The sequence below is a fragment of the Enoplosus armatus genome, chromosome 8, assembly GCF_043641665.1.
Source record: "Enoplosus armatus isolate fEnoArm2 chromosome 8, fEnoArm2.hap1, whole genome shotgun sequence".
Lineage (NCBI taxonomy): Eukaryota > Metazoa > Chordata > Actinopteri > Centrarchiformes > Enoplosidae > Enoplosus > Enoplosus armatus.
Window position 1 is genome coordinate 9,833,816 of NC_092187.1, and position 25,676 is coordinate 9,859,491.

The 25,676-nt window shown below is 40.5% G+C and overlaps 2 protein-coding genes across 2 annotated transcripts; one reads left to right on the plus strand and one right to left on the minus strand.

Moving 5' to 3' along the window:
* Positions 1 to 571: 571 nt before the first annotated feature.
* LOC139289279 (zinc finger protein 362-like) lies at positions 572 to 7,501 on the minus strand. Its single transcript, XM_070910849.1, has 9 exons — positions 7,481 to 7,501; positions 5,385 to 5,448; positions 4,840 to 5,101; positions 4,315 to 4,419; positions 3,360 to 3,678; positions 2,483 to 2,707; positions 2,081 to 2,159; positions 1,769 to 1,927; positions 572 to 717 (listed from the first exon to the last, which is right to left on the minus strand). The coding sequence occupies exons 2-9, from the start codon at positions 5,445 to 5,447 to the stop codon at positions 601 to 603; spliced, it is 1,329 nt and encodes a 442-aa protein (XP_070766950.1). The 5' UTR covers position 5,448; positions 7,481 to 7,501; the 3' UTR covers positions 572 to 600.
* A 4,976-nt stretch (positions 7,502 to 12,477) lies between these two features.
* On the plus strand, positions 12,478 to 22,069 carry LOC139289441 (tumor necrosis factor receptor superfamily member 1A). The gene is made up of 10 exons (XM_070911049.1): positions 12,478 to 12,492; positions 14,067 to 14,163; positions 14,272 to 14,397; positions 14,853 to 14,978; positions 15,121 to 15,169; positions 16,658 to 16,848; positions 17,103 to 17,267; positions 18,003 to 18,040; positions 18,334 to 18,442; positions 21,771 to 22,069. The coding sequence occupies exons 1-10, from the start codon at positions 12,478 to 12,480 to the stop codon at positions 22,067 to 22,069; spliced, it is 1,215 nt and encodes a 404-aa protein (XP_070767150.1).
* Positions 22,070 to 25,676: the final 3,607 nt, after the last annotated feature.

Below are 25,676 nucleotides of genomic sequence, written 5' to 3' on the forward strand. Positions count from 1 at the left end.
TTTATACACAGTCGGTACTCTTAGCTGCCACAAATAATGCCCTTTGGCATTTTCCATCCAACAAGATTGAAACAATTTGAGCCAAACCACAAGGCCTAAAAGTGCTTTAAGATTATCTTTGGATGTCTCCAGAATACACCCAGCAAACATTGTTTTTTTTCTACTTTCTCAATTCTTTATAAGGGCAAATATCATCTGGCACATTTTGGAAACCCATTTCATGGAAGAGGAAAAAAAGAAACAAACATTTCTAACTAAAACAACTAAAACATTTCTGATGGCCAATGCATCCGGCAGTTTACATGACGCTTACGAAAGTGCTTATTAAATCTGACGCAAGACATTCTTTGCCACTCGATCCTCCGGACAACACCTAGCTGTATTGTTACATTCACAAAATAACGCTGTGCTCATTTTTGACTGACGGCCTGTGTCAAGATGGATGGGGGCAGCCTGTTTACTGAATCTAGCACTGAATGCTTATGTCAGCTGTCATAATGCTAATGTAAGCCTTATGTAGATGGCTGTGGGTGCAGGGCCTCATAGGCTCCAGCCTAACGTAGACTCGGAATCCAACCTGATGCTGAGCAGCCGGGGAGCTCAGATGAGGGAGATGCGTATGGGGATGCTGGGGGACTCGGTCCTCTGAGGCGACTGGTGGCTCACTAGGTGCTCCACCACCGTGTGTTTGGACATGTGCTTCATAAGGTAGGTCTCCTACAAAAGACATGGAAACACACCAAATGGTCCAAAATGAAATGACGGCAACTAAAACAACAGCCTAAAATAAACTTGTCTTTCTCAGTACTGCAAGATGTAACAGCGAAATTGTGACTTTGAAACTACAAAACACATCTGATCAAAAGCTTCTAAAAGCTAAATTAAGACACAGAAAACTGTGCTGACTTTGAGTCGCTTCTCTTTTTGAAGGTGTGCTAATTGGCGAAATTAGCTTCTGTTGTGTTGTTGTTGGAAATTAAACCTGCAAACTCTTCCGCCTCACTGGCACATGGGAGAGAAGCACCCATTTAATCCATTAAGGAGCACTAAGAAGACTCGAGAGACAACTAATTATTTTAATTATAAATCAATCTACTAAATATTTTCTTGATTCATTTTTTAGCTTATAATATATTAGAAAATAGTACCAAATATCAATCACAATTTCCCAGAGCTCAACTGACAACAAATCGGTCAAAACCCAAAGATATTCAGTTTATTATCATATAATAAAAAAACTATTATATTCACATTTTAGAAGCTGGAACCAGTAATTTCAATGGCATTTTTGCTCACAAAATGCCATTTAATTAATGCAATTTCTTGGAAAATGTATTATTCTATGATCAAAACAGTTGCTGATTGTTTTCTATTGATTAAGTAATCAGTTAATCGTTTGAGCTTTAGAGTAATATTTGGAGATGGGAGGTAGTAGCAAACATTTAACATGATTTAACTGGAAAAAGATATGTACCTTGTGAGCCAACTTTACAAGTAAAAATGATTAAATTAACTGGTACGTGGTAGATCCCTGTATGCCCAAATAAGAAGTGGACTATTCATTCTAAACAAATAATTCTCTTATTATCTGTATGTTTGAACAGGAGCAAGATCACAAACAGGAAACACGGCCAGTTTCAGGCCAAGTGAGACCGAGTATCATCAAAGGTCGTCATCTTATCGGGCATGTCAACAGTCCGTCTGAAGGCCCGCTGGGAAAATCTGACACACATAAAGATAGCAAACGGATAACCTGTGGTTTACTCACTGAGGTGTATGCCCGGCCACACATGCTACAGCAGTAGGCCTTAGCGTTTTTGATGGCGTGCGCTGACAAGTGGATCTGCAATGATGCGGAGTCTGAGTAGGCACGGTAGCAGTTAGGACATTTATACGGCTTGTCTTTATTGTGCTGCCTCTGGTGAGACTGTAAGGGAAGAAACAGAGACATAAGTTCTTAATTTGGGCGTTTGTGATTGCAGTCAATTAAAGCCATGGACCTGTTTGTTTTTACTACAAGTAACAGTTCTTGTTGTAACATCTAGCGTGGCGGAATCAAGCTGTGTGACTGTGTACTGACCTGGAGGTTAGACAGCTGGGTAAAAGCCTTTTCACATCCGGGGTGAGCACATTTATAAGGCCTATCGCCAGTGTGGATTCTGTGGCAAAAAGAAGTGGGTCAAAAAAGACAAAAGAAATTTCCTTTTTAACGACCTTGATGAGAGAGATGACTGCAGAGACCCCAACACATTCTATAACTATAACTATATAATAAGAGTAACACCTAGACAGGAAAAAATTGGGGTAGATTTGAATCAAAATTTCCCAAATTATATGCCTGTGTGTAAAAACACATGACGTGCTGTAAATATTCTGTTAGTCCGTAATCTGTGACCACTGATTCAGTTTCACAGTGAATTAGCAGCAGCCATTTCTTTTCCCCACACTAACTTGACTTTTCCTGCTTCGCAGCTGGACCGACCTGGTGTGCTGCTGCAGGTGCGACAGCTGTCGGAACGAGTTCTCGCAGTAGGAGCAATGGTAGGGTTTTATCCCCAGGTGGATGCGCAGGTGCTGGGACAGGTAGGAGGCGTTGGCAAACGTCTTGGAGCAGTGGGGACACTTGTGTGGTTTGGCCTCCGTGTGGGACTTGGAGTGAATCTGCATCTCTGACTTGGTTAAGAAGGTGAGCGGGCACACTTTGCATCTTAAAAAAAAAAAAAAAAAAAAAAAAAAAAAAAGACGCAAAAACGCATAAACATGATCAGATCAGGCTGTTTCAGTCGAGATTATACAGTGTTAATGTAAAGTATTAAACCATTGCTGTCCCCATACCAAGAACACTTCAGTCAATTCTGAATCATAATCTATATCCAAACTAGCCACAGCACTCAGTCCCATCTAAAGTCAGAGTAGAGTTTAATTCTACATTACTCAAAAGAAGCAGGTAAAGTGTCCAAAATTTCCTACAGACCTGCGCTCACAAATTAAGTCTAAGTCTTGCAAGCTCAGTTTTATTGTGGAAAACAACTACTGAGACTTGATTAAATCTGCCACTTAGATAATGGTGTCACTCACTGCCTCTGAAAACTCCTGATCCTCATGAGAAACTAAAATAGAATAAGAAGAAATGCCATGCCATGTTTTTCTAGGTGCTAATAGGAGGCAAAGATCAATTGATGGTCCACTGAGTGAAGCATTCATCCAATCGGGTGAAAGATGGGTTCATATTGACGTCTCAGTGAGGAAGAGCACATCTCGGTCATCTATGGCCTACAGGCCAGAATTAAATCTGTGAATTGGCTTTTCATGGCGCAGTAAAAACTAGAAAACAATAGTAGCAGCTTCCTGTGTCCAACCTGTAGGTTTTGCCCTCTTTGGGTGCGATGGTGACACAGCCTTGGTCAGCTAGGATGGGGTAGGGCACCACCAGCAGAGGACCTGACTGGTTTTCAGCTTTGATCTTCTTCCGTCCCCGGGGTGCTTTGGGTGGGGGGCCCAACAGTCCAGCCAGGCCTCCAACTTTCATGTGGTCCATGCCAGGACCGCTGGCCAGCCCAGAGATGATGTTCACAGAGGGGGCGCCACCCAGGCGGTTCTGGCTGCTGGACGTTGGAGTCGTGGGGGTCAGGGCCTCCGAGGTGCTGTGGCTGTCGGGTCGGGATGAAGGAGCCAGACCTGTGGAAGTGAGAACCAGAACTGCTTTAACACGAAACACGTATTACAACGTGACTCGAGAGGTTTCTGATTTTTAATCACGTCATTATTCTTGCAAGTTCTAGCTCTAAACCACAGATTTTGGTACACAGATATATTTTTGATGACACATTTTGATTGCCTGCTACAAAATTTTCAACTCCTAAAACTGTGAGTTGTGAGAATCCATCACAGTGAACATAAGTCTTCTCACTGATTTTTTACATTGTACAGAAATGAATGAAAACCAATGGCTGCCTGGAACAGTAGAAATAATGCACTGAATTGGTACACACTGATGCAAAGAACACAGGATTTGTAGTAAATAGGCTAAAACTTGCAAATGTCCTCAGCTTGTGTGTCACTTTCACAGTTACAATATATTGGATTTATATCTTGCCGGTTTACCACAAGTCAGGGTATCTGGAGGTCTGGTTACTTCCCCACTTTAAGCCTCAAGAACTGTTCAATAAAATAAGACACCTTTCAACTAGCTAACTGATGATACACGTCTTTTTTACCAGCTGTGGCATCTCCTTCACTGTACCTTTACTGGACGATTCTCTTGCTGATATTTCTCCATGTCAACAGACCACAGAGACCAACTGACTGCTTTACCTGAGCGATGGTTGACCCGGCCAGTTTGCTCGCTGAGCTGTCTCATGTGCCAGTCTTCCCACAATCCTTTGGCCTTCACCGCCGCCTTGTCGTCCATATTTCCATCTGGAAGTTGTCAGGTGATGGCATTTTAAATCAGTGAACTGAGCAGTAGTTGTGTTATGCTCATGTGTAAGAACACCGCACGATGTGAAGTCAGCACTTGTAGTCTATGAGGACCTTGTTGTCTCTTTTGCATCAAAAGTACAAAATCTTATTTCGGTACCAATATCCAAATTATTCTTTTTAAATTATTCTTTTTCAATACTTAGCTTATTATTTTTCAATACTTGGCAAAGTTTCCTGAGTTAAACAGAAAATATCTGATTGGAGTAAACGAGACTAAAGATCTGACCAAGCACTCAATGCCAACTTTTAATGCTTGACAGTTTTTGATACTTGATGCTACTCATACATTTGGGTCTGTATTCAAAATGTGTTGCGGTCCAGTACCTGGGCCGGCAAACAAGGAAGCAAAGACTGTACCTGGTCCAGAGCCGGAGGCAGGGCGAGCGTGCAGAGCGATGTCCGGTTGTCCAGAGCCCTGCGGCTGTTGGTGGTGGCCCGGCACCTGCTGTGGCTGGGGCTTTGGCACCGGCATGCCGTGCTGAGCGCCGCCGTCCGGGGACAAGGTGGGCACCAGCAAAGACTGCTGGGAAGGGGTGGAGGTAGGCGGCAGGTGCAGGGGTCGAATCTTCTCAGCCATCAGCTGCTCCTTGATCTTGTTAATGAGCACCAGGTTATCCAGCTGAAAGGGTTAACGGGTCATGCTCAACAGAAAACAGCCACCGTGTGTGAATGTCATTCAAGCCCCAAAAACACATCCCAGCAAAGAAAACACTGACCAGCACATAGTACAAGTTACTTCTTCTTCTTTTTTATCTATGAGAACAAACTGTGACGAACTCTCATTCTGAGAGTTTGTTTCACTGACCGACTGGTGCTGAATGGCTGAAAAGACATTCACACATGGAAACAAATGGCAATTTAAGGTGGATGTCACAGTCATTACATGTTACCAGTGGACTTACCTGGCCTGGCATGGATGGAGGCGGCGGCCAGAAATACGGGTTGTTAAAACGAGGCTCCGCCATTCTGAAATGAATGAACATTTATATTATTCACTTTCAAAAGTCAAGTTATACTTAATGAGCTGTTGTTGTTCTTACGACAAATGTGTCAAAGCAAAGCATTGTTTTTCAAACAAAAGAGTTTAAATATTCTGAAAAATATCTATAGGCAGAGAGTGTAAATGTGACAGACTAACTCAAGGATGACAGCCTAACCACAAGCAACTAACAGGCTTCATGTTTAGTAGAAAAGACAAGCAGTTTCTTTTGGCCCCATCTTACTGAATACATTTCATTAGTTTCCACCACATTCACTTCTTTCATCTGGCTTTGCATGAACTTCTATGTTTAATCACATATTTTTTTTGAAGTATTAAGGTGCTCAAATTGCGCCCCATTTCTATTGAGGACAGATTTTGTCAAGAAACTCATCCTAGAGCGTGACTGCAGATTGAAAATGTGACCAAGACCAAAAAGAAATACATTTAAGATTTTGGGACACAGTTTCACTGCATAGGCTGTACAATTAGGGACAATTGAGTTAATCTAGAAAGGAAACTTTTCACAGCAGGCAAGTGTAGGCATGTATACGGTTACACAAATATGTAAATTGTATGTTGGCTTTGGGTTTTTAATACTCCAAATATTTCTTTTACAAAAAACAACATTTTATGTACTTGATAAATACAGATTGAAGACAATTTAACATCATTCAGGCTAGGTTGAAAATGTCTAAAAAATGTCATATAGTTTGACACAAGCAATCTTAACTCAAGGTTCACTTATTACATTATCCTAGCTTTCATCTCATGGTCTTCCTCAGCAGATGGGGTGTTTGCTCAGTTGTCCTGGAGATGGTTCAGCTATCATGAGCAAACTCCATCTGCTGAGGAAGACCTTGAGATGCAGTTGAAAGGCAGGGGGGAAAAAATCCAGTAACTGGACCTTGAGTTAAAATTTCTGTCAGAAATAAAACTTAATTTAAGATATTTTAAGGACCTGTATTAATATGGAAAATCAAATAAATAATGAAAAGATAAGTATAAAGTCATAAAGCACGAGCTGCCCTTGGATAAATATGACAAGGCTGATGTTTAAGTGTGAGATCTTGCTGTGTTACATTTATGCTAATAACTCAGCTTGTGAATTAGGCCCACAGTGTCACTATGAAGCAAACACAGGTCAAAACATCGAAATGTCACCCAGAAATATGTTGTCACGTATAAAAGGACATTAGTCTGACAGAGCCTCAGCCGCTTAGCTTGGACATTTAGCCCCTCTGCTCCTTTTGTCTGAGAGTGAATTCCTGAAAATAAGTGGACGTCGCTTTAAATGTTCAGATAAACGCGATGGAGAGAAAAAAAAACTTTCCATCCTTTGACTTTTCGGACATGTCGGCTGTCTGCGAGCATCTCCGGACTCAAAGCGACGGAGGGTTTTTAGCGGATCGACCCTCCCGGTGCGACTCAGACATTCTCAGACAGTTTTCTTTAAACATTTCCAGACAAAAGGGAAACAAAAATGGCAGCCTTATTTTTATAAGGCGGGACGCCATATTCTGCAGACCCCAAATTTTTTAGGAGCATGAACATCTTGTCGTGAGGAGGGTGCTGGGGAGAAGAAGCGGCCGACGCGAACACAAAAGGTGTGTTTATCATGTCAAAGGCATGAATGATTGTTTACGGCGAATTGCAAGTTTGAATAGCCCGGCCTCCCCACCTCTTAAAAAAACTGACACTTCCTACAACAACCATGCCCTGCACAAAAAAAAAACAGCACGGAAACGGACAAGATGCAGGCTCGACCCAAACACCACACCGATTAAAACAACCGTTAAGGTCAAAAGATAACCGGCGCACAATGCCGTGTCTCCCGGCAGACGCTGTGCCGTCTTAACCAAATTCCACTTTTAAGGCTGCTTTTTTTTCACATTCTGCAACTTTTGGACGAATCAAAGGACAGCTATTGCATTTTGTGCACAATGCACGCATTCGGGAGGCTATCGGTTATCGGAGAAATGCACAGCTACGTAGACACGAAAAGACATGCACAAATACCTTGTGTCCTGATTGCAGATATTGTCTTGCGAGTACAGCTATAATATAAAAGCTTGATGTTCTTTCTGCCTGCCTCCAGTCGGATCACCGCTTCCGGGTCGCTTTGTTCACTTCTGGGTGCTGCTGCGGGCTCAGTACAGTACTGACACACAGAGAGGGAAATATTCTGCTAATGTTGCTTTGGATTTTTGCACGATGACCTACTTTATTTCACGTTTAATGGGCAGCGCATGTATGATGAATCTAATAACGTTATTTCTGCGCGTGTTGGTTGGATTTGGCCAGCAGATACGCGGGGGTGGAAGTAGCCAAGTACTCAAATCCTGCAATAACAACGCCACAATGTAAAAAATACTCCATTACAAAGAAAAGTACTCCATTCAGAATCTCACTAAAATTATATACTGACTGCTAGATGGACCCACATATCAAAAACAGTGATTAAATAAGAAAAATGGCCCCTTTCAGAGTGTTAAATTACTGAACCTGCTCAAAGTGTTCTAACCTGCAGCAATGCATCATATTTTATGAGCTCATCTTCATCTTAATCTTTTAGATGTGCAATCGTTATATAAATAAAATTTAAATGAAAAATAACATCCTTTATTTAACCAGGTAAAAGTCTCATTGAGATGAAAAAAACATTTTTTTAAGAGACCAAGAAGGCAGCATAAAAAGACATTGTTACAAAAATAAGTACAATACAGACATCATAAACAAGCTAATACAACATGCTGTATCATTGATATCAAGATGCATAAACTACATCTAAAATAAAGTAAAAACAACAAATTAGAAGCAAAAGCACTGACCTCTAGACAGTGTTAAGGTTGAAACTGGGCTACATTTGGTTGAAACCAAAGTAAATAGTTTATAAATATATCTATTGTGTTCCACACATGGTTGCGATAAACCTTCACAGACATTATTTATATGTACAATGACCATATTTCACTTATTTCACCTTATACTCAACTTTTTCAATTTCAAAAATGTACCTTTATATTTTTACATGTTTGTTGTCTGTCAGATTATATGTTGAAGCACCATCAGACCTCAGCAAATTCCTTGTAATGTATGTTACTTGGCAATAAACAGTTTCTGATTCTGATTCTGATTCTTTAATGGATGTCTCGGCATGCCCTCTCCTCCATCAGGTATATCTGACGAGTGTGTGTGGCGTGCAGGGCTGAATTAGTAGAGGAAAGTTGCTTGTACGGGTAGACGTTGGTGACAAGGTACATATTATTTTCTGCTTGACAGAGGGCAGACAATGGAAATGGCAGCTCAGAGCGCCGTGGAGACTTTCAGTGTGTGAGACATAACTGCTGGTCATTGTGTGTCTCTAAGGGAATATTTTTATGAAGTGTGATCTTAGTGCTTTGTTGCACTGCCCCAGGTTTCAATGTGGGCACCCTAGTGCATTTATAATAATAATGATAATAATAATAATAATAATAATAATAATATAATATAATTCCACTTCACCCCTGTGTGAATGTGGTTCAGACACAAGGACTGGTGACATACATGTGACTAATTCAAGAGCTGGATATATACAGGGGTGGGATGTAGGTGGTGGTGACTCAATCTCAACTATGCTGCTTAAACAAGTTTTATCTTTAGTTAGTACTTACTAGATATGATCAGTCTGTCTTTATTAACAGGCTATGTACCACAGTCCTTTAAAGTAGCCGTTAATTAAACCACTTCTTAAAAAGCCCATTCTTGATCTAGAGGTTTTAGCCAACCATATACCTATATCTAACCCTCCCTTTCTCTCCAAGGTTCTTGAGAAAGCAGTCGTCAACTTTCTACATGACAATAAGTTACTTGAGGACTTTCAGTCAGGTTTCACAGCACAGAGACAGCACTGGTGAAAGTTACAAATGACCTTCTAATTGCATCGGACTTGTCTCTGTACTTGTTTTGTTAGATCTTAGTGCTGCATTCGATGCCACAGACCATTATATTCCTATTACAGAGACTGGAACATTTAATTGGTATTAAAGGAACTGAACTAAGCTGGTTTAAGTCATATTTAAAAGATCGATCTCAGTTTGTACATGTTAACGATGAATCCTCCATGTATACCAAAGTTAGTCATGGAGTTCCACAAGATTCTGTGCTTGGACCAATGCTCTTCACCTTATATATGCTTCCTTTAGGGGATGTTATTAGAAAACACTCCATACATTTCCATTGCTATGCGGATGATGCCCAGTTATATCTATCAATCAAGCCAGAAGAACCTAAACAGTTAGCTAAGCTCCAAGCATGCCTTAAAGACATAAAGACCTGGATGACCTGCAATTATCTGATATTGAACTTGAGGAAGTTATTGTTCTTGGCCCGGAACACCTCAGAAACACAGAATTTAAGGATATTTTTACTCTAGATAGCATTACCCTCAAGCGCCACCGTGAGGAATCTCGGAGTTGTCTTTGATCAGGACATGTCCTTTAACTTTCAAGTAAAACAAACTTCAAGGACTGCCTTTTTTCACCTCCGTAACATTGCAAAAATCAGGAAGATCCTGTCTCAAACATGCAGAAAAATGAGTCCATGCATTTGTTACATCTAGGCTGGATTATTGCAATTCCTTATTATCAGGCTGTCCCAACAAGTCCCTTAAGACTCTCCAGTTGATCCAGAATGCTGCGCGTACTGACAGGAACCAGGAAAAGAGATCATATTTCTCCTGTATTAGCCTCTCTGTACTGGCTCCCTGTAAAATCCAGAATAGAGTTTAAAATCCTTCTCCTCACCTACAAACCTCTTACTGGTCAGGCACCATCATATCTTAAAGAGCTCATAGTACCCTATTACCCCACTAGAGCACTGCGCTCCTAGAATGCAGGGTTGCTTGTTGTTCCTAAAGAGTCTCCAAAAGCAGAGCAGGAGCCAGAGCCTTCAGCTATCAAGCTCCTCTCCTGTGGAATCGGCTCCCAGTTTGCGTCCGGGAGGCAGACACACTCTCTACTTTTAAGAGCAGGCTTAAAACTTTGCTTTTTGATAACGCTTATAGTTAAGGGCTGGCTCAGGCCTGCCTGGACCAGCCCCTAGTTATGCTGCTATAGGCTTAGACTGCTGGGGGACCTCCCATGATGCACTGAGCTTTCCTCCTCTATCTCTCCATCTTTACACATTCATGTCCCACCAATGCATGTTACTAACTTTATATCTTCCCCAGAGTTTCTGGTGCTTTCTTGTCTCGCAGGTTCCTGTGGATCGTGGTCCTGGTACAGGTGGCTGCTGCCGCCACGGGCCTGCTTGACTCTCATTGCTACAATTATTATTTTTAGTCATAGTTCTGTTACTATTAAAGTTGTTATTGCTATTATTAATTATATTTCATTCTTCTTTATTACAGCTGTAACTACTATTATCGGGAATTTTCCCATTATTATTATAATTACAGTTGCTACGGTTACTACTGGTGCTGCTATAAATCTCTGCCTGTCTGTCTGTTTTTCTTTCTCTCTGCATGTCTCTCTCTCTCTCTCTCTCTCTCTCTCTGTCTCTCTCTCTGTCTCTGTCTCTGTCTCTGTCTCTGTCTCTCTCTGTCTCTGTCTCTGTCTCTGTCTCTCTGTCTCTCTCTCTCTGTCTCTCTCTGTCTCTCTCTCTCTCTGTCTCTGTCTCTCTCTCTCTCTCTGTCTCTCTCTCTCTCTCTGTCTCTGTCTCTCTCTCTCTCTCTCTGTCTCTCTCTCTCTCTCTCTCTCTCTCTCTCCAACCCAACCGGTCAAAGCTGATGACTGCCCACCTAGAGTCTGGTTCTGCTCGAGGTTTCTGCCTCTTAAAAGGAAGTTTTTCAATTCCTGATCAGAGGGGTGAATACTGATTTTAAAAAAATTGCCTTTGAACACACATTAAAATGAGCAGACATTTGCTGCAGTAAAACCTCAGTCTTGGATAATTATTGCATATATAACTCATAATTAAGCAATATACACAATAACGTATATGTGTAACAATAGGCTAAATTACTTACTTAATGTATATTAATCATTTAGTCTACTATTCATATCCAATCTCTTAAAGCATCTGAGTTTATTTAACCTGTTTCCCAAAAAAGTTGATAGAAATCAAGTTTACAAGTTGACGGAAATCAGATTCATCATGAATCATACTTGATATATGATTGTTTCTTGATACAGAACAAGAACTGGGAAGTAACCACTAAAATGTGTAGATTCAGAAATAGACAGTGTTGACATGGTATATGAGGTACCGACAAGATGGAAATGAATGACAAAACGATGGCATGCGGCTGACAGGAAGTGCACATGAATTTCTTGAACAAAAGGTAAAACCTTCAAGGAGGCACCTACCCAGTACAGCATTCATTTGATTATTAGGAGGTCAAAAGGCATCTCGAGGTAAAAGTTCAAACTGGGTTAAATGTGGTTGGAAAGCAAATGTTTTTAGATGTCTAAGCTACATATCACTATATTTTCAACACTGTTTCAATGACTAATTTTTTTTATTATTGAATTCCTTGTCTGCTCTGCTTGTCTTTACATTTTAACATATTTTTGATCTAGATGGATTAAAAGCAAGATCCCTATTGAAGGACAATCGGCCCCTTGTTCTTCTGCTCTTTGAAACAACCTTTGTCCAAATGTCGGCCACCTCCCCAGGACACGAGTAGGTGATCCTTCTCTCTGTTCAAAGTTCTGCTTTCTGCCAGTCTGTTCGGGCAGAGGAACTTATGCGCTGACGTTGACACCAGTAGTCATGTCACTGTGTGTGCGTGTGTGGGGGGGTGGTTACACGATCTCACTGCGTTTCCTGTTTCTCGAGCAACTTCTCTGAAGACTCCAAAGAACTGACATCTCTGACCCATAAACACACACACACACACAGATAAACACACAGGGTTCCTTTTAACGCTGTATTTGACTCAGCTTCAAGGGAAATCCACAGATGGTCGGGAGGTGAAACTAACGCTCATCTAAAGTTGGTTGTTTAACTTCCACACAGTCTACTCTTCCAACATGGACTTGGTCTTGGTAAGTAATTTAATTCAGATCTTTTTATTTGGATGCTTTAATTTAGTCTCTGTGAATGGATTTTAGATAACCATCACTCAGTGTTACAGGAACTGTTGTCCCAGTATGGCCCAGTATGGCTGCAGTATGTCTCAGTATTTGCTGCATAAGGTCGGTTAAAGGGTTCATTTTCATTTTAAATGCTTTTTTTTTTTTTTTTGTGGCGTTTTTAAGAACTCATCATTTGTATATCCTTGAGTACTGTGAGAGAGCTATACAGTATATATAATCTTGCTGTTATGGTTTCAGTTCACTTTAAGAGTTCACATTAAGGCTCAACATGTTGCTTCTTATCAGTTGCTGCAAAACGCCAAGGGCGTAGTGTTGATAGGAGATATGAAGTTATATGTGAATGAGTGAAGTGGATCAGGTCTCTCGATTAACGGGGCTCTCTGTCAAGGCCTTGCAGCTCTGGTAGCAAAGATGTCTAGCTTTGTTAGACCAACAGTCCAAAGCCTGAAGATTTTCAGTTCACTATCATAAAAGACTAACAAAAACAGAAGATAATTCTTTTTTCTTTTTCTTTTTACTTTTTGGTGATTGACTAATCGATAAATCAACTAGTTGTTTCTTCTCTAAGATTGACATATTTAGGTATGTCTGTGACCGAAAGAGATAAGAATTTGTTTTACAACCATTTTAAGATAGCCCTGGACAAAGCCAAACAAGATATCAAACGACAGCCAGCCCTTCTTTGGTTGCTGGCTGGAAGATATAACACTGTAAAAGTGGTGATTTTCTTATTTTGATTTTAAACAATACCAATACTGATACCAAGGTCACTTTTCGAGGAGTTAAACAAACATGCATCGACATCTGCTGAGTTTTTTTGAAAGGCAGAAGGAAGATGGAGGGTTGTCTCCTGTCAAATCATATTTATTATTATTGTGCAGCCAACAAGCTGGTGTTTTGGGTCCAGGAAGAGGTGGATGAAGAACCCGCTCCCCCTCCCAATGGGCACAATCCTGCAACCTTCTTACGCTAAACTCTGATTTGTGCCCTGCTGCCACTAAACAGCTTTTTCTCAAGGCTCCTATTTGAGGTAGTTCTCTGGTCTCTGCCTCCCTTTACTGACATTATGTGACCTGCGTAAAGGACCTCTTTAGAGACCTCTTTTTGTCAAAAAAATGTTTCTGTCTGTCTCTTGAGGCCCCACAGAACAGTTGGACGAAAGACTGCTTGGAAACGGACCCACTGCAAAAGCATATAGTATCTATTTTATACAAGACAATCCCTGCAGCTGCATCTTCTACTGCAGGTCAGATTAAGCTGCTATGGGAAGAGGAGCCGGGCTCACAAATATCAGAAATGTCCTGGCAATTCGCAATTGGTCTGGTTTGCGTCAGGCATGGCCTACTACAGTTTGGAGTGTGTCACAGCCTCCATCTGAACAGCAGCTAATTGGCAAAAACCTGTGCAATGAACCATGTTGGCAATACAGCTGTGCTGTCAATGTGTCTGGGCCAGTTGGTTTGTGAGCATCTTCCTCTCTACACTGTTCCTCACATCGTCAAAAACCTCATCTTTTGTTTCAGGTTTTCCCTCTGATGATTGCTGTCCTTTCCACTGGACAGAGTTACACTGAGGGGACAGAACAAACCAGTAATTCATGTTATGCATTGTGCCCAGCTGGTAAGTTATAACAAGGAACTGTATGCATTGGCCTTGCGTTGTGGAGTTATTGTGGAACGATCACATATTAACCTCGTTCCCTTTCCCCTTTTCTCCACCATCTGCCAGGATATCATAAAGTTGCTGCCTGCGATGATCCAGCTGCAGAGCACAGATGTGAAAAATGTGCTAATAACACATTCACAGAAATAAAAAACTCTGCACTGAAATGCCGAAGGTGTGACTCGTGTGGACGTAAGTATCTTGTTCAAATACCATTGATTGGGTTGGGTGATAGAAACGCATGCTGTCAACTTGTGGATGTTGTGTGAGCTTTTGAAGTTAAGAAGAACACTGCGATGAAATCAATCTGTCGAGGGTGGGAAATCTTCCAAACATTGTATGTCGCTGTTGTCACTGGAAAGCAGGAAGTGGCTGTAGCAGGTTGAGGCTGTAAATCTAAGATTAGTGACTTTGTTTCATAAAGGCAACGTGTGAATTCATACACTGAGTGGCATCCCCAGTGTAACTCCAGGTTACATGGTCTTGTCTTAAAGGTTAGTTCTGTTGAGCATACATTTACTTACTAGAACTAGAATTAAGAAATGAGCTGTGTGCCGACTGAAACGGCGTGAGAATTGATGAAAATAGTCTGTGAGTTGTACCTGTGGCCGCCTTGTCAGCACACTGTGTTTCGATTCCCCCCCCAGATTATGAGGTGGAAATAAGGCGCTGCTCCTTTAATAGTAATGTGGTATGTGACTGTAAAGAGAGGTACTACAATGCAGGCTCGAACCGCACCGGCATGCTTTGCAGCCCTTGCTGCTGTAAGAATTGTAAAGGTAAGTGAAGTCAAAGTGTTTAAGCCCCAGGTTGGTATTCACAGCTGCCATATTGATTCATATCCTGGTTTATTCACTGTGATATAAACACTCTCACAAGGAAGCCTCACAGTCACCGTCATATGTTCCTTTTCAGTGCCTGATAATAATCCTGACTACAAGAGGAAGTGCCAGCCCTGCCAAAGGTGGGAGATCTTACAATATGAAATTTCTTTTTTGTGACAGAGTGGAGAGCACACACAGAATTGCAACCTTAACTGAGGGCAATCAGAAATCAGAAATAAATCCATCTGCATACTGTAGTGGTAGCTCCCAATAAATCTTTGGAGCTAGGGAAGGTGTCACTACTATGCTTTCGTACTTTTTTGGGTGTCTGATTTATTATCATCACTATCTCTTGATCTTTCTACTTGTCTTAGTTGCTATATTGACCTTTTAACACATTCTATATCTTCTATGTTATTGTAGAAAGTAATAGATTCTTAGATTAGATTTTTCTCTTTATGTTGACTGGAGCAGATTGATTTTTACTTACGCAGATTGCAATGAGAGTGTGTTTGTGTATATACTGTACTGCGTATCTCCTTCTCTGTGACCAAGCTTGACCAAAACCTCTGTGGGCTTGAAACAAAAGCTGAAACAATCAGTCGATGAATCTATTAGTTGATCGACAGAAAATACATTTGCAACAATTTTGATAGTCAATTGTTTCAGAAGTTTAAACAAGCAAAAATGGGAACTATTTGATGATTCCACCTTCTCAAATATTATGATTTGCTTCTTTTGCATGTTATTTTAAATATCTTTGGGTCACTGATGGTTGGCCAGACATAACAAGACATTTTCATAAACTAAAAACAAAAACAGCCTTTTAGTCTTGATCTAAAATGTGTCTCTGTGGTCAAATCAGGCATGTCATGCTGTCTTCTCGTTAGAGTGGAGGAAACATCTGCGAATCTATGGTGCACATCTCTTTTAGACACTCAGTTCCTGTGGTTTTAAAGCCCTGCACTACATGTGCTGAACAGTGTGGCTGCGGATGTTATAAGTCACCACACAGAGGCGGTTTTGTTCAGACTGTTAGGATAGCCTCACGGATAAAGGATTATAACTGTGCGCACAAGATTGCTGTTTTGTATTTTACACACATTAAGAATAGGTTCACAATTTTTCAAGTCTGTCTTAAAACAATAGTCGAATGCCCATATGAACATTGAAAACTGTACTCATTCCTTCTGCTGATGCTGGCAATGGAATGATCCCTTTCTAATGCGCTTTTGATTTACGTGAGGGTGGACAAAAATTTATTCAAACTTTTTTCTGAAGCTAATATGGGGCTTCAGCTGTCAATCTTCCACAGTTCCAGTTGTTTTTGCACAGATTTCCCTCTTTTTTTTGTTGCTATACTATCCCTCCACTACGACTCAGCAGGGAGACACTGTGCAGGCAAACACAAAGAGGGAAAGAAGATATCCACTTAATGTGACTTATTCAAGCTGTTGAAGCCTCATAGAAACTTCAGATAAACTTTGCAACATATTTTTACCCAGGACAAGGACTGTGGATTGTGTACCCCATCGCTTGCCTTGAAATTGTGAACCTGTCCTTTAATGTACAGATAAATACGTTGTCAGATTCCACTGTTGTCTATATTAGTCTCTCCTCTTTTTCAGGAAGGAGTGTTTGAAAGACCCAGAATGCAAGATGAAATCTACAGCAACTACAATTTCACCCTCTACAAATCTACCTACAACTACATCGGCAACTACATTTGGTAGTGAATTTATGACCTCGACAGCTACACCGACATCTACAAGAACCACAGCTTCAAGCAGCCCTGATGAGAATCCAGCTCCACCTAACTGTTAGTTCTAAACCTGCACTGTACTTTGACCAGTAAAGTGGCTGAATAACTCACTGGCCTCTGGTTTTGTAGTTTGTTTTTTTTTTTTTAACTCATATGCCCTTTACAATCACATTAGCTGTGATGATATTTTAGTAAGTTTAACAGAGCCTGATTGTTTCCCCCTTTGGGCTCGGATTTGAATAATTCATCATCAAATGTTTTCCGACGGAATCACGGTATGTTATGTCAGTGTTTCTTTGTGTCCACAACAGGGACCCAAATGCCCTGGCTGATTCTGTCGGGGGTTATAGTGGCATTTCTGGTGCTCTTTTGGCTCCTGCTCTTCACCAGGAACCTGTTTAGATATCCAGACAGTTGTCCCTGCTGGAGTGTGAACAAAGACCCAGACCTTGCTGTCGAGGACCCCAAATCCAACGGTAACCAGTGATAGAATGTAACTAAGCACATTTACTCAAGTACTGTACTTAAGTGCAGTTCTGAGGTACTTGTACTTTAATTTTACAAATTGTCCTTTTTTACATTTTTTTGACAGCTTATTATTTGACAGTTGTTCACATACAACAACAACATCTGATCGATTGTAAATATGACAGTGTTATATATTAAACTACTCAACAGTATGTAAAATAGTTTAAACTAAATACAACCATAATGTCATAATGATCCACTATTATAATATCTAATAATTCAACACCGCCCGGAGCCATTCTACCTACAAATTACTACTTTTACTTTTGATACTTAAAGCACTTTTTACTGTTAATACTTCTGTACTTTTACTTAAATAACATTTTACATTGTGGTATTGCTACTTTTACATAAGTAAGGGATCTGCGTACTTCCACCACTGACAGTGACATGAGTAGCTACATACTGTCACTTGGTGGTGATGCACACACTGATATCACATCCCAGGCTGAATCTATCAAAGCATTTATAACAATACATTTTGTAACCAAAGATAAACTCAACCAAAATGTGTGTGTATAAAATACAAGTTTAAGAGACACTTATTGCCACAGAAAGTGGTGTTAAACAAAAAATGTATTTTCACAGAAATTTCACAGAATTTCTTTTTTTTTTTTTTTTTTAAAGAGTGTTCTCGACCGAAGTAGGACGCTTACTGATCATATCTGCTTCCCTCCTAACAGAACAAAGCAGTCATCAAGACAGCAGCCCGACCACACTGGTTTGTGCTCAGTTTCATGCATTTTGTGTTTTGTTGAGATTGATTAGATTGGAGCAGTACTGTAGGTGGACAGTCAGAGGGCCTTGTAAAAAAAAAAAAAAAAAAGACCAAACAAACATGTAAATGTCAATAAGAGCAAATGTGAATCCAACTAAAGCTGTATTAAATGATCAAGATCAGTCACCGGTATTTTAGAAAGAATAAGAGAATATTACCTATCACTCTCTTAACACTTTAAAGAGTTGGTTGCAACAAGGATTTTTTACCTCCACTTTCTCATTTGTCCTTCCAAGACATTAAACATATCTGAGGAAACTCCCATGATGACTCTCAGTCAGAGTCCAGCCTCACCAGAACATGCAGCCCACAGTAATCCTCTACTGCCAGACACCGAACACAAAGGTAAGATTCAGCACTCGATGCTCGGCTACAGTGCACAGCTTGTGAAGGAGCGACTTGGTTGTTATATTATATAATATATTGTGACATTTGACATCGCTGTTCTCCTCTCCAACACTGGTGCAGGAGGTGGATAACCAACAAATGGTGACACTTCATAGCTAATATTTTGCCTTAAAACATTTCAGTGGAATATAGATGAAAGAAGTGGCTGTATACACATCAGAGATATGTATATGTAAGATATCGTGCCATTTTTACCTTTTACATTCTTTCAGCAGGAAGTTGCTTTGCAGTATAAAAGAAATTTAAATTAAGTGAGACATGTTAAAATAGGCTTGAAGGGCTAACCATGCTTTCTAGCTTTATATTTATTATCAGAATTGCTAGCTAACTATGTAAAGGTGCATTGATCTCCACTATTTTGTTTTCCCTTCACCCTTTTATAATGGAAGGTCAAAGGTCATCTCATGGTAGTATAACTGCTACTACTGTTGCCACAACTGCTCCAACAGCTACTACTCCTAACAATAATGTTAATAGAGTCATAGGATGATAATAGAGAGGGAGAGGATGTATCAAAGGCAGCTGTAATTAAAGTATCGCCCTATAAGCAGAGCAGTTTCGGTACTGTGGTGAGATGTGAAGCCAGACTCAATATTGTTGTTATCAACAAGACATTTTGCCTCATGAAAGTAAATGCACTTCACTTATATAGTGCTTTTCAACCTTAACAGTTCCCAAAGCGCTCTACAGATTGGTCTCATTCACACACACATTCACACACTGATGCCGACCAAGCTGCAATGCATCGGGAGCAACGTAGGGTTCAGTGTCACACTTCAGCATGTGGATGGGGGCAGCTCTACCCTGCTCTACATTCTGTACAAAAGTGTGAAAATTTGTGAAACTGATCTAAAATAGAGTGGAGACTTTTTCAGGAGGGTTTATGAAACTTAAGGAAATTCTTCAGGTGGGCTGGAGCTGCACCAGAAGTAAAGAGAAACTGGTCATTTGAGGGACGGAGGAAACTACCTCAAACGCCTATTCGTTAAAAGAAGAGCGGCAGATTAGTTGATGCAAAGGTGTTTAATATATATGCATAATGATCAGCTTTCTGATATCAGACACTTCATGAGCCCAAAAGATGTGTCATCTCAGAAAGTCTAAATCAGGGCAAAAACTGGAAGCCAAGCCATGGGTTTATGGAGGACAATTTGATTAAGAAAGTCAAGAAAATGGAGAGAGATCAGATACATTTGTTTAAGGGGATAACACATTTAAATGTCTGGGGTCATATCAGAGATTTAAAAAAAACTTTTTTTTTTTTTTTTGTCAATTCATTTTTGTATTTGTACGTCGCTGTTGTCACCAGCTCAACGGCATGAACACAAGAACAAAGAACTGCTGAGAATCTTCATGACTCATCTCACTTTTCAAGAAAGGATTTTTATTTAGACATGAGTTACAATTGTTTCATGGAGCAACAGTGTGTTTCATTTCCATTGTGTCAGCTACTCCCATGAAGTTGTGGATGCTTCAGAATACAGAATGTTAAGCGGTGACGTACACATTATGATCTCTTTCCTCTCAACTTGGACTGTGTGTGAGGTGACATTGGAAACATTTAGATCTCCCATCATAAACACGTTATCGTATGCACAAAGACTGTAGCATCACTTGTCATCATGCCACTCATGACAAATGTCGTGTGAAGAAAAATGAAATGAATGTCATTTTAAATGACACTTTACCCCATCTGATTACTTATGTGGTGTACTATCTTAAGCTGCAGTATATTCACACCCAGAGAGGCAGCCTTTTCATCTGTGCTTGCTCAGCGTGCTGTTTATCACTGATCAGTCATGGGGACCACAGTATGGAGGTGGAAACTGGGAAACAGGACGCCCTCACTTTTTCGCATCAGTCAGCACTTCAACATAAGGGGAAATGGCAAATCAGATAGTGATGTGCATGTCACTTGCATCCTTGTACATCATGTTCAAACTCTTTTCAAATCATCAACATCCACACATGTTTAGATGTTATTTATAGGACGTGAGGTGTGAAGGTTGATGAAGCCACATAGAATTTCCACTGCTTTTTTTTTTTTACCTCTCATTCTCAGAATCCACACGACTTGATTAGTCTCCTATATTTAAAACAAATAGTAGCAGTAGATCTGTGCTTTGCTCTTGACATTACAGTTTAAGTTGTTATTCACTAACCGCCTGATACAGCCCTGGGTTGCCAGGTAAACCTCTGACATTCAGTTTAAAAAAAAAAGAAAACTCCTTCGTTGAAGCTTTTAGGGAGACCTTAAATACAATTGCATTTCCTGTCACTTGTGGCTGAGCTGAAACCCCCCTTGTGGCTGTAGCGCTGTCTGCATTGTGGTGAGGATTGTGTTCTCGATTCCTTTTCATAAATTGGGCATGGTGGTTGCTTTTACTGTATATTGTATGTCAGGAAATTTTATCAGGTGGACCTGCATCCACCTAAAACTCACAAGGTGTTGCTGACTGCCGTGTGCCTTGTGTTGCTCTATATCACTAATGTTGAGTGACTTGACCGTATGGCTGCAGGATGTTTTACAGTATTTTTTATTTATTTATGCAGAGTGAGAAAGATATTCTATGTACCACATGTACAAAAGGCAGTTAGGAATCTTGAAAAAAGGTTAAGGCTGTTATTCTATATTTCCATAATGTCAAAACTCCCATGGAAAGACCAAAACCTCTCTCCATGCTTTCCAACTTCCCTACCTTGTCTTTAGCACTCAGATCTAAGCCCATTGGTTCCTACAGAACACCTTAACCTCACGAAACGGCTCACAAATGTATGTTTTTAATTTCCTAAAACAGCTGGGCAAAGTAGTTTCACAGGTCTCCTAGTGCAACAGTTTGGCTCTTTTATGTGTTTTTTGGACAACAATGGAGCTCTATGGTGCAGAGGAATGACGTATATCAGGGTTTGGCTTCACAATAGTTGTTAGCAGGGTCAGTTCATTGTTGCTTTTGGTCTTTCCATTGGATTTTTGGAGAGTAAGAAAAATAGAGAATATCACCAAACGTATCCTTTAAGAGCACCTGAACCTTTTCATAATGAATGTATTTTGATGACCTTTAGTCCAGCCAAAGAACGTAACATTCTGCAGCAGAGAGTTGTGCACTGAATCACAAAGGGAAAACATGAGACATTCGAAAAAGTTTTATCTTAATGTGGTTAAGCAGTAGCACATTGGACAGACAAGCACACTCTTGTAGCTTGTAGAGCTTTCTCTTTTTGCCCATCCAGTGTCCTCTGATTGTCTGTGATTCTCTCCTTCCAGCTGCCAGACAAGAGGAGCAATTGGAGCACTGGCCGGCCATCGTCCTCTATGCGATCATTAAGGAGGTGCCCCTGCGTAGGTGGAAGGAGTTCTTACGTCTGCTCTCGGTGGCAGATCAGCAGCTGGAGCGGGTAGAGCTGGAAGCCGGTTTGGGCTCCATGGAGAGGCAGTACCAGATGCTGAGACTGTGGAGCCAACGTTCCTCTGCGAGCCTGAACGACGTCTTCTCTGCCTTGCGCTACATGGATTTATCTGGCTGTGCCCAGCTGCTGCAAGAAAGCCTGGACAAGCTGCAGTGAAGGCCTGAGCTGAAGCAGAGTCACAGCCTGCAGAAGTTACACAGACCATGGGTACACAAGTACCATACAATAATACAATGAGAGACATCATTGCTTCAACCTTGGACGCCAGTGCATAAGACTAGAAACTTCAAGTTCCTGTAAAGGATGTTATTAACTGTAGCTACTACATGGTACAACCACAGAGAACTGCAATAATGTCACAAATGACACACACTGAGTAATGCAGATGTACAGTATGTAAAATGGCATTGCAGAGCACTGTGGAGACCATGATTACAATTGGAGTACTTCCTGTTTTCCTACTTTTTTTAATGGGTAAATATCATCAAATGCACTCAGGACAAGTGTATAATATTTCCTTTCCTTTATTGAATTGAGCTTTATTTTACCTCCATATTGACACTTGAAATGCAGAATGTACACATAGACGATAATGGATTTGTTGCAGTGGAGAGTCAGCTGCAGAACTGGAGCTTGGATCATTAGGTGGCTTGCTCAAATTCATGTGACAACAACAACAGTTGCATTTTTAAGGATATCACGGCCTATTAACACTCAAGTAGCTGGAGAAAAGCAATCAAAGAATAAGGGAAATCCCCTTCCATTAGCTATGCTGCCAAAACATACCACTTAACCTCCAGCTTCTCGTGTGGTGTATTTTTAAAGGCCAACAGTGAAGGGCTGTGGTTTTAAAGTGTGCTGAAATGTAAATGTGTGTAACTCTATGATTGCGTATGTGTGTGAAGGGTAAGAGTGCTGAAAAGGAAGAAAAAGTTCCTTGTTTATTATTTTTTATACCTCTACAAATCGGTGCTTGGCTTTTCACTTCTTTTTTTTGTTAGCATTTAACTAGTCAACGTAAAGTCTCTTCTTCAGTTTGAGTATTTAAACTGTGTGAACATTTCAAAGTACATCTATGATGTTTGAGCAGCAATGCTGCAGATAATCTCACCACGTCTGACATTTCCTTCATCTCGTTTGACATGAAAGTCTGGTCCAATAACTCAGCCACTGACTCTTGTGCACCCTTGCAAGGGAAGAAAACTGAAATCCCCACAGGACGTCAGATTTTCAGTTTCCTGCAAATAAATGGTGTCAATGTGCAGTAGGCTGGGTTTTTCCTCACCACACATATTCCGTCCAAACTGATGGTTTCCTGTTGTGGGGTTGGGGTATCTCACTTTGAGAGTTTTTGTGTGTCAGTTCTGTTACTGACAGTAAAGGAGTTGGACTTTCCAATTATTAGAGTTATTAATGGAAGTTTTAATATGAATCTAGGTCTGTGGCCTTGACAAATGTGTGTGTGTGTGTGTGTGTGTGTGTGTGTATATATATATATTTTATAATTTTTTTTTTTCTGAAACTACTCATGGATGCTTGTATATTTTGTTATGAAGCTCAATAAGTGGATTATTATACTGAAGGAATTTTATCCTCACTGTAGTCACCTGTGGCACAAATGTGTGGTAGCGTGGTACTGTAAAAGCCTGAGTGTCACCATGCAGTATGTCATAAATAAAGTTTTTGGCCACAAGGTGGGGGTATTGGCTGAGTGTTTGAACAGCAGCAGCTGGTGTGCAGTTTTGAACACAGCACAGGACCCCATACAAAGAAAACGTAGGCAGGGTGCTTCACGAGGCTATTATTCTTGAGGTGGATTAGACCATGAGACCATCTCATGAATTGCAAATTCTGCTTCAGGACAAACAGCAGCTGTCCTACATTTCCCATATTCCCTGGATAGAAAAAGCATAGAACCCATACGTCGAGACCTTTATTATATTCGCGATATGTTTATAGACATACAATGACAGCACGTGAAATTCTGACAGCGGGTTTAAATAAACATTTTTTTTTGCATAGTACAAGTTGATATGCTGCCAAGTAGCCATAACTTCTCATGAAGGGGGTCATTTTTACAACTGTACGTGAATGCAGCATTTTGGTAGACTTTCCAATCAGTCCACAACTGCTTTGCCACGCTGACGTTTGATAGGAGATATAAATACAGAAATCACAATATATCATTATATTGGTGGCGTCTAATCTATTAATGTGGCCCACTGCAGTAGGCTATTCTATTTATCCTATGGAAGACAATAATACAGCAGGAGAACATTTCGAGTTTCCAAAATATTTTTCAACCATACATTTCCACAACTTCTGCCTTTGTAGAAATGTCTGAGGGGAAATAATGAACGCCTTTCTGGAAGTATTACATGACCTTTTCTCACTTTCTGAAGTTTTTCTTGCTTTCAGCATTCCCAGAAGCACTACCCGTCTACTTCTGTCTGCGTTAAAGTAAAGGAACAGATTTTATGTGATATTAGTGCGCAGTGAAACATTGAGCGAGCGGCGTCCCATTCAGCGGTCTTCCTATGAGCACGAGCGTTTGTGGTTTCCATTGGCAACCGGACCAGTGCTCAAGAGAACAACAAGCTCGCGCATCATGATTGTCCCCTCCAGACACCAGAAGACACCGAGTTCACCGTGATGTGAAGCTTGCGGTCGGTTTGTTTTTATCTTGTTGCTGTCTCTGTGTCTTTCCACCTGTTGGATAAAAAAAAAAACGTCGCTGCAGCTTTTGTTGTATGAGCGGACACAGCGCGTTGTCCAGGCAACGCCGAGCCGAGAGCTATTGAATTACAAAAATGAGGCCAAGTTTTCTGCTCTCTGGACGTTCAGTTAGCGTTACAGGAGTTAACTGACCCAGACCGTATCAGTGAGATGTCAAAAAGTCACGGATTTAGGTCGGTTTTGTTCAAGTTTTGGTGGGTCTGCTGTAGGTAACAAAAGCCAAAGGAGCAGGTAGGTGAACCACGGGCCAGATATGCCCCCCACACAGGGGCGGCTATTGTTTTTTTAAGTTTTTCATCATATTAAAATTAGGCATATATGATAGTTTAGCTGTATTATATGTCAATGTCACAGTAGTGCACTAATTATTGTGCGTTAGGATAGTGCCCTTAAATTCGACACAATATTTCCAATTTTGCTAGTGTGAGTTGCTTAAAATTTCACCAATATTTAGTATCGACACTCAACACTGTAAAAATATATACACACATTACTTTAACACCAGTGCCAATATTTATAAAGGCACAATTCCTATTTTGCAGTGCTGGTGCAAAGCAGGTTATGACTTTCAAACACACTTGCAAAGTAATTAAGAATTTCTCTTGTTAGTAAAAGACCATAATACAGCTGCTAAATAGGGAGTTGCATCAGTATCATACTTACACACTAACAAGATGCCAATTCCACATTAGGTCAATATTATCAGTAAAAATAATATTGAACCAATCACTGTCACACTGAATAGAACCATCGTTAATGTTATTAGTAACACCTGTGCTTTTCCTACTAGGACAAGTAAAAATGTCTGTTTTGAGAAATGCCTATTGTTTTGATACCATATGCCACGTATTGATAATTCTGCTATTTAAACTAACAAATAATAATTTTTATCCTAGGAATTTGTATCATATCCTGTTTTTTAATATCAGGTGGTGACTTCAGCGTTGTCGTCACTGTGAAGAGGTGAAGAGAGAAAATCAGAAAAGAGAGGGCCTGCCGCCTGATCATGACTGCTCTGGTTCGACCT

Excerpts from the sequence above, each read along its gene's own strand:
- LOC139289441 (XM_070911049.1), top strand. Across the intron at positions 17,268-18,002 it reads CGAGGACCCCAAATCCAACG|AACAAAGCAGTCATCAAGAC; the intron begins GTAACCAGTGAT and ends CCCTCCTAACAG. Across the intron at positions 18,041-18,333 it reads ACAGCAGCCCGACCACACTG|ACATTAAACATATCTGAGGA; the intron begins GTTTGTGCTCAG and ends TGTCCTTCCAAG.
- LOC139289279 (XM_070910849.1), bottom strand. The coding sequence starts at position 5,447 with ATGGCGGAGCCTCGTTTTAACAACCCGTATTTCTGGCCGCCGCCTCCA. Across the intron at positions 5,102-5,384 it reads CTCCATCCATGCCAGGCCAG|CTGGATAACCTGGTGCTCAT; the intron begins GTAAGTCCACTG and ends TAACCCTTTCAG. Across the intron at positions 718-1,768 it reads GTGGCCGGGCATACACCTCA|GAGACCTACCTTATGAAGCA; the intron begins GTGAGTAAACCA and ends TGTCTTTTGTAG.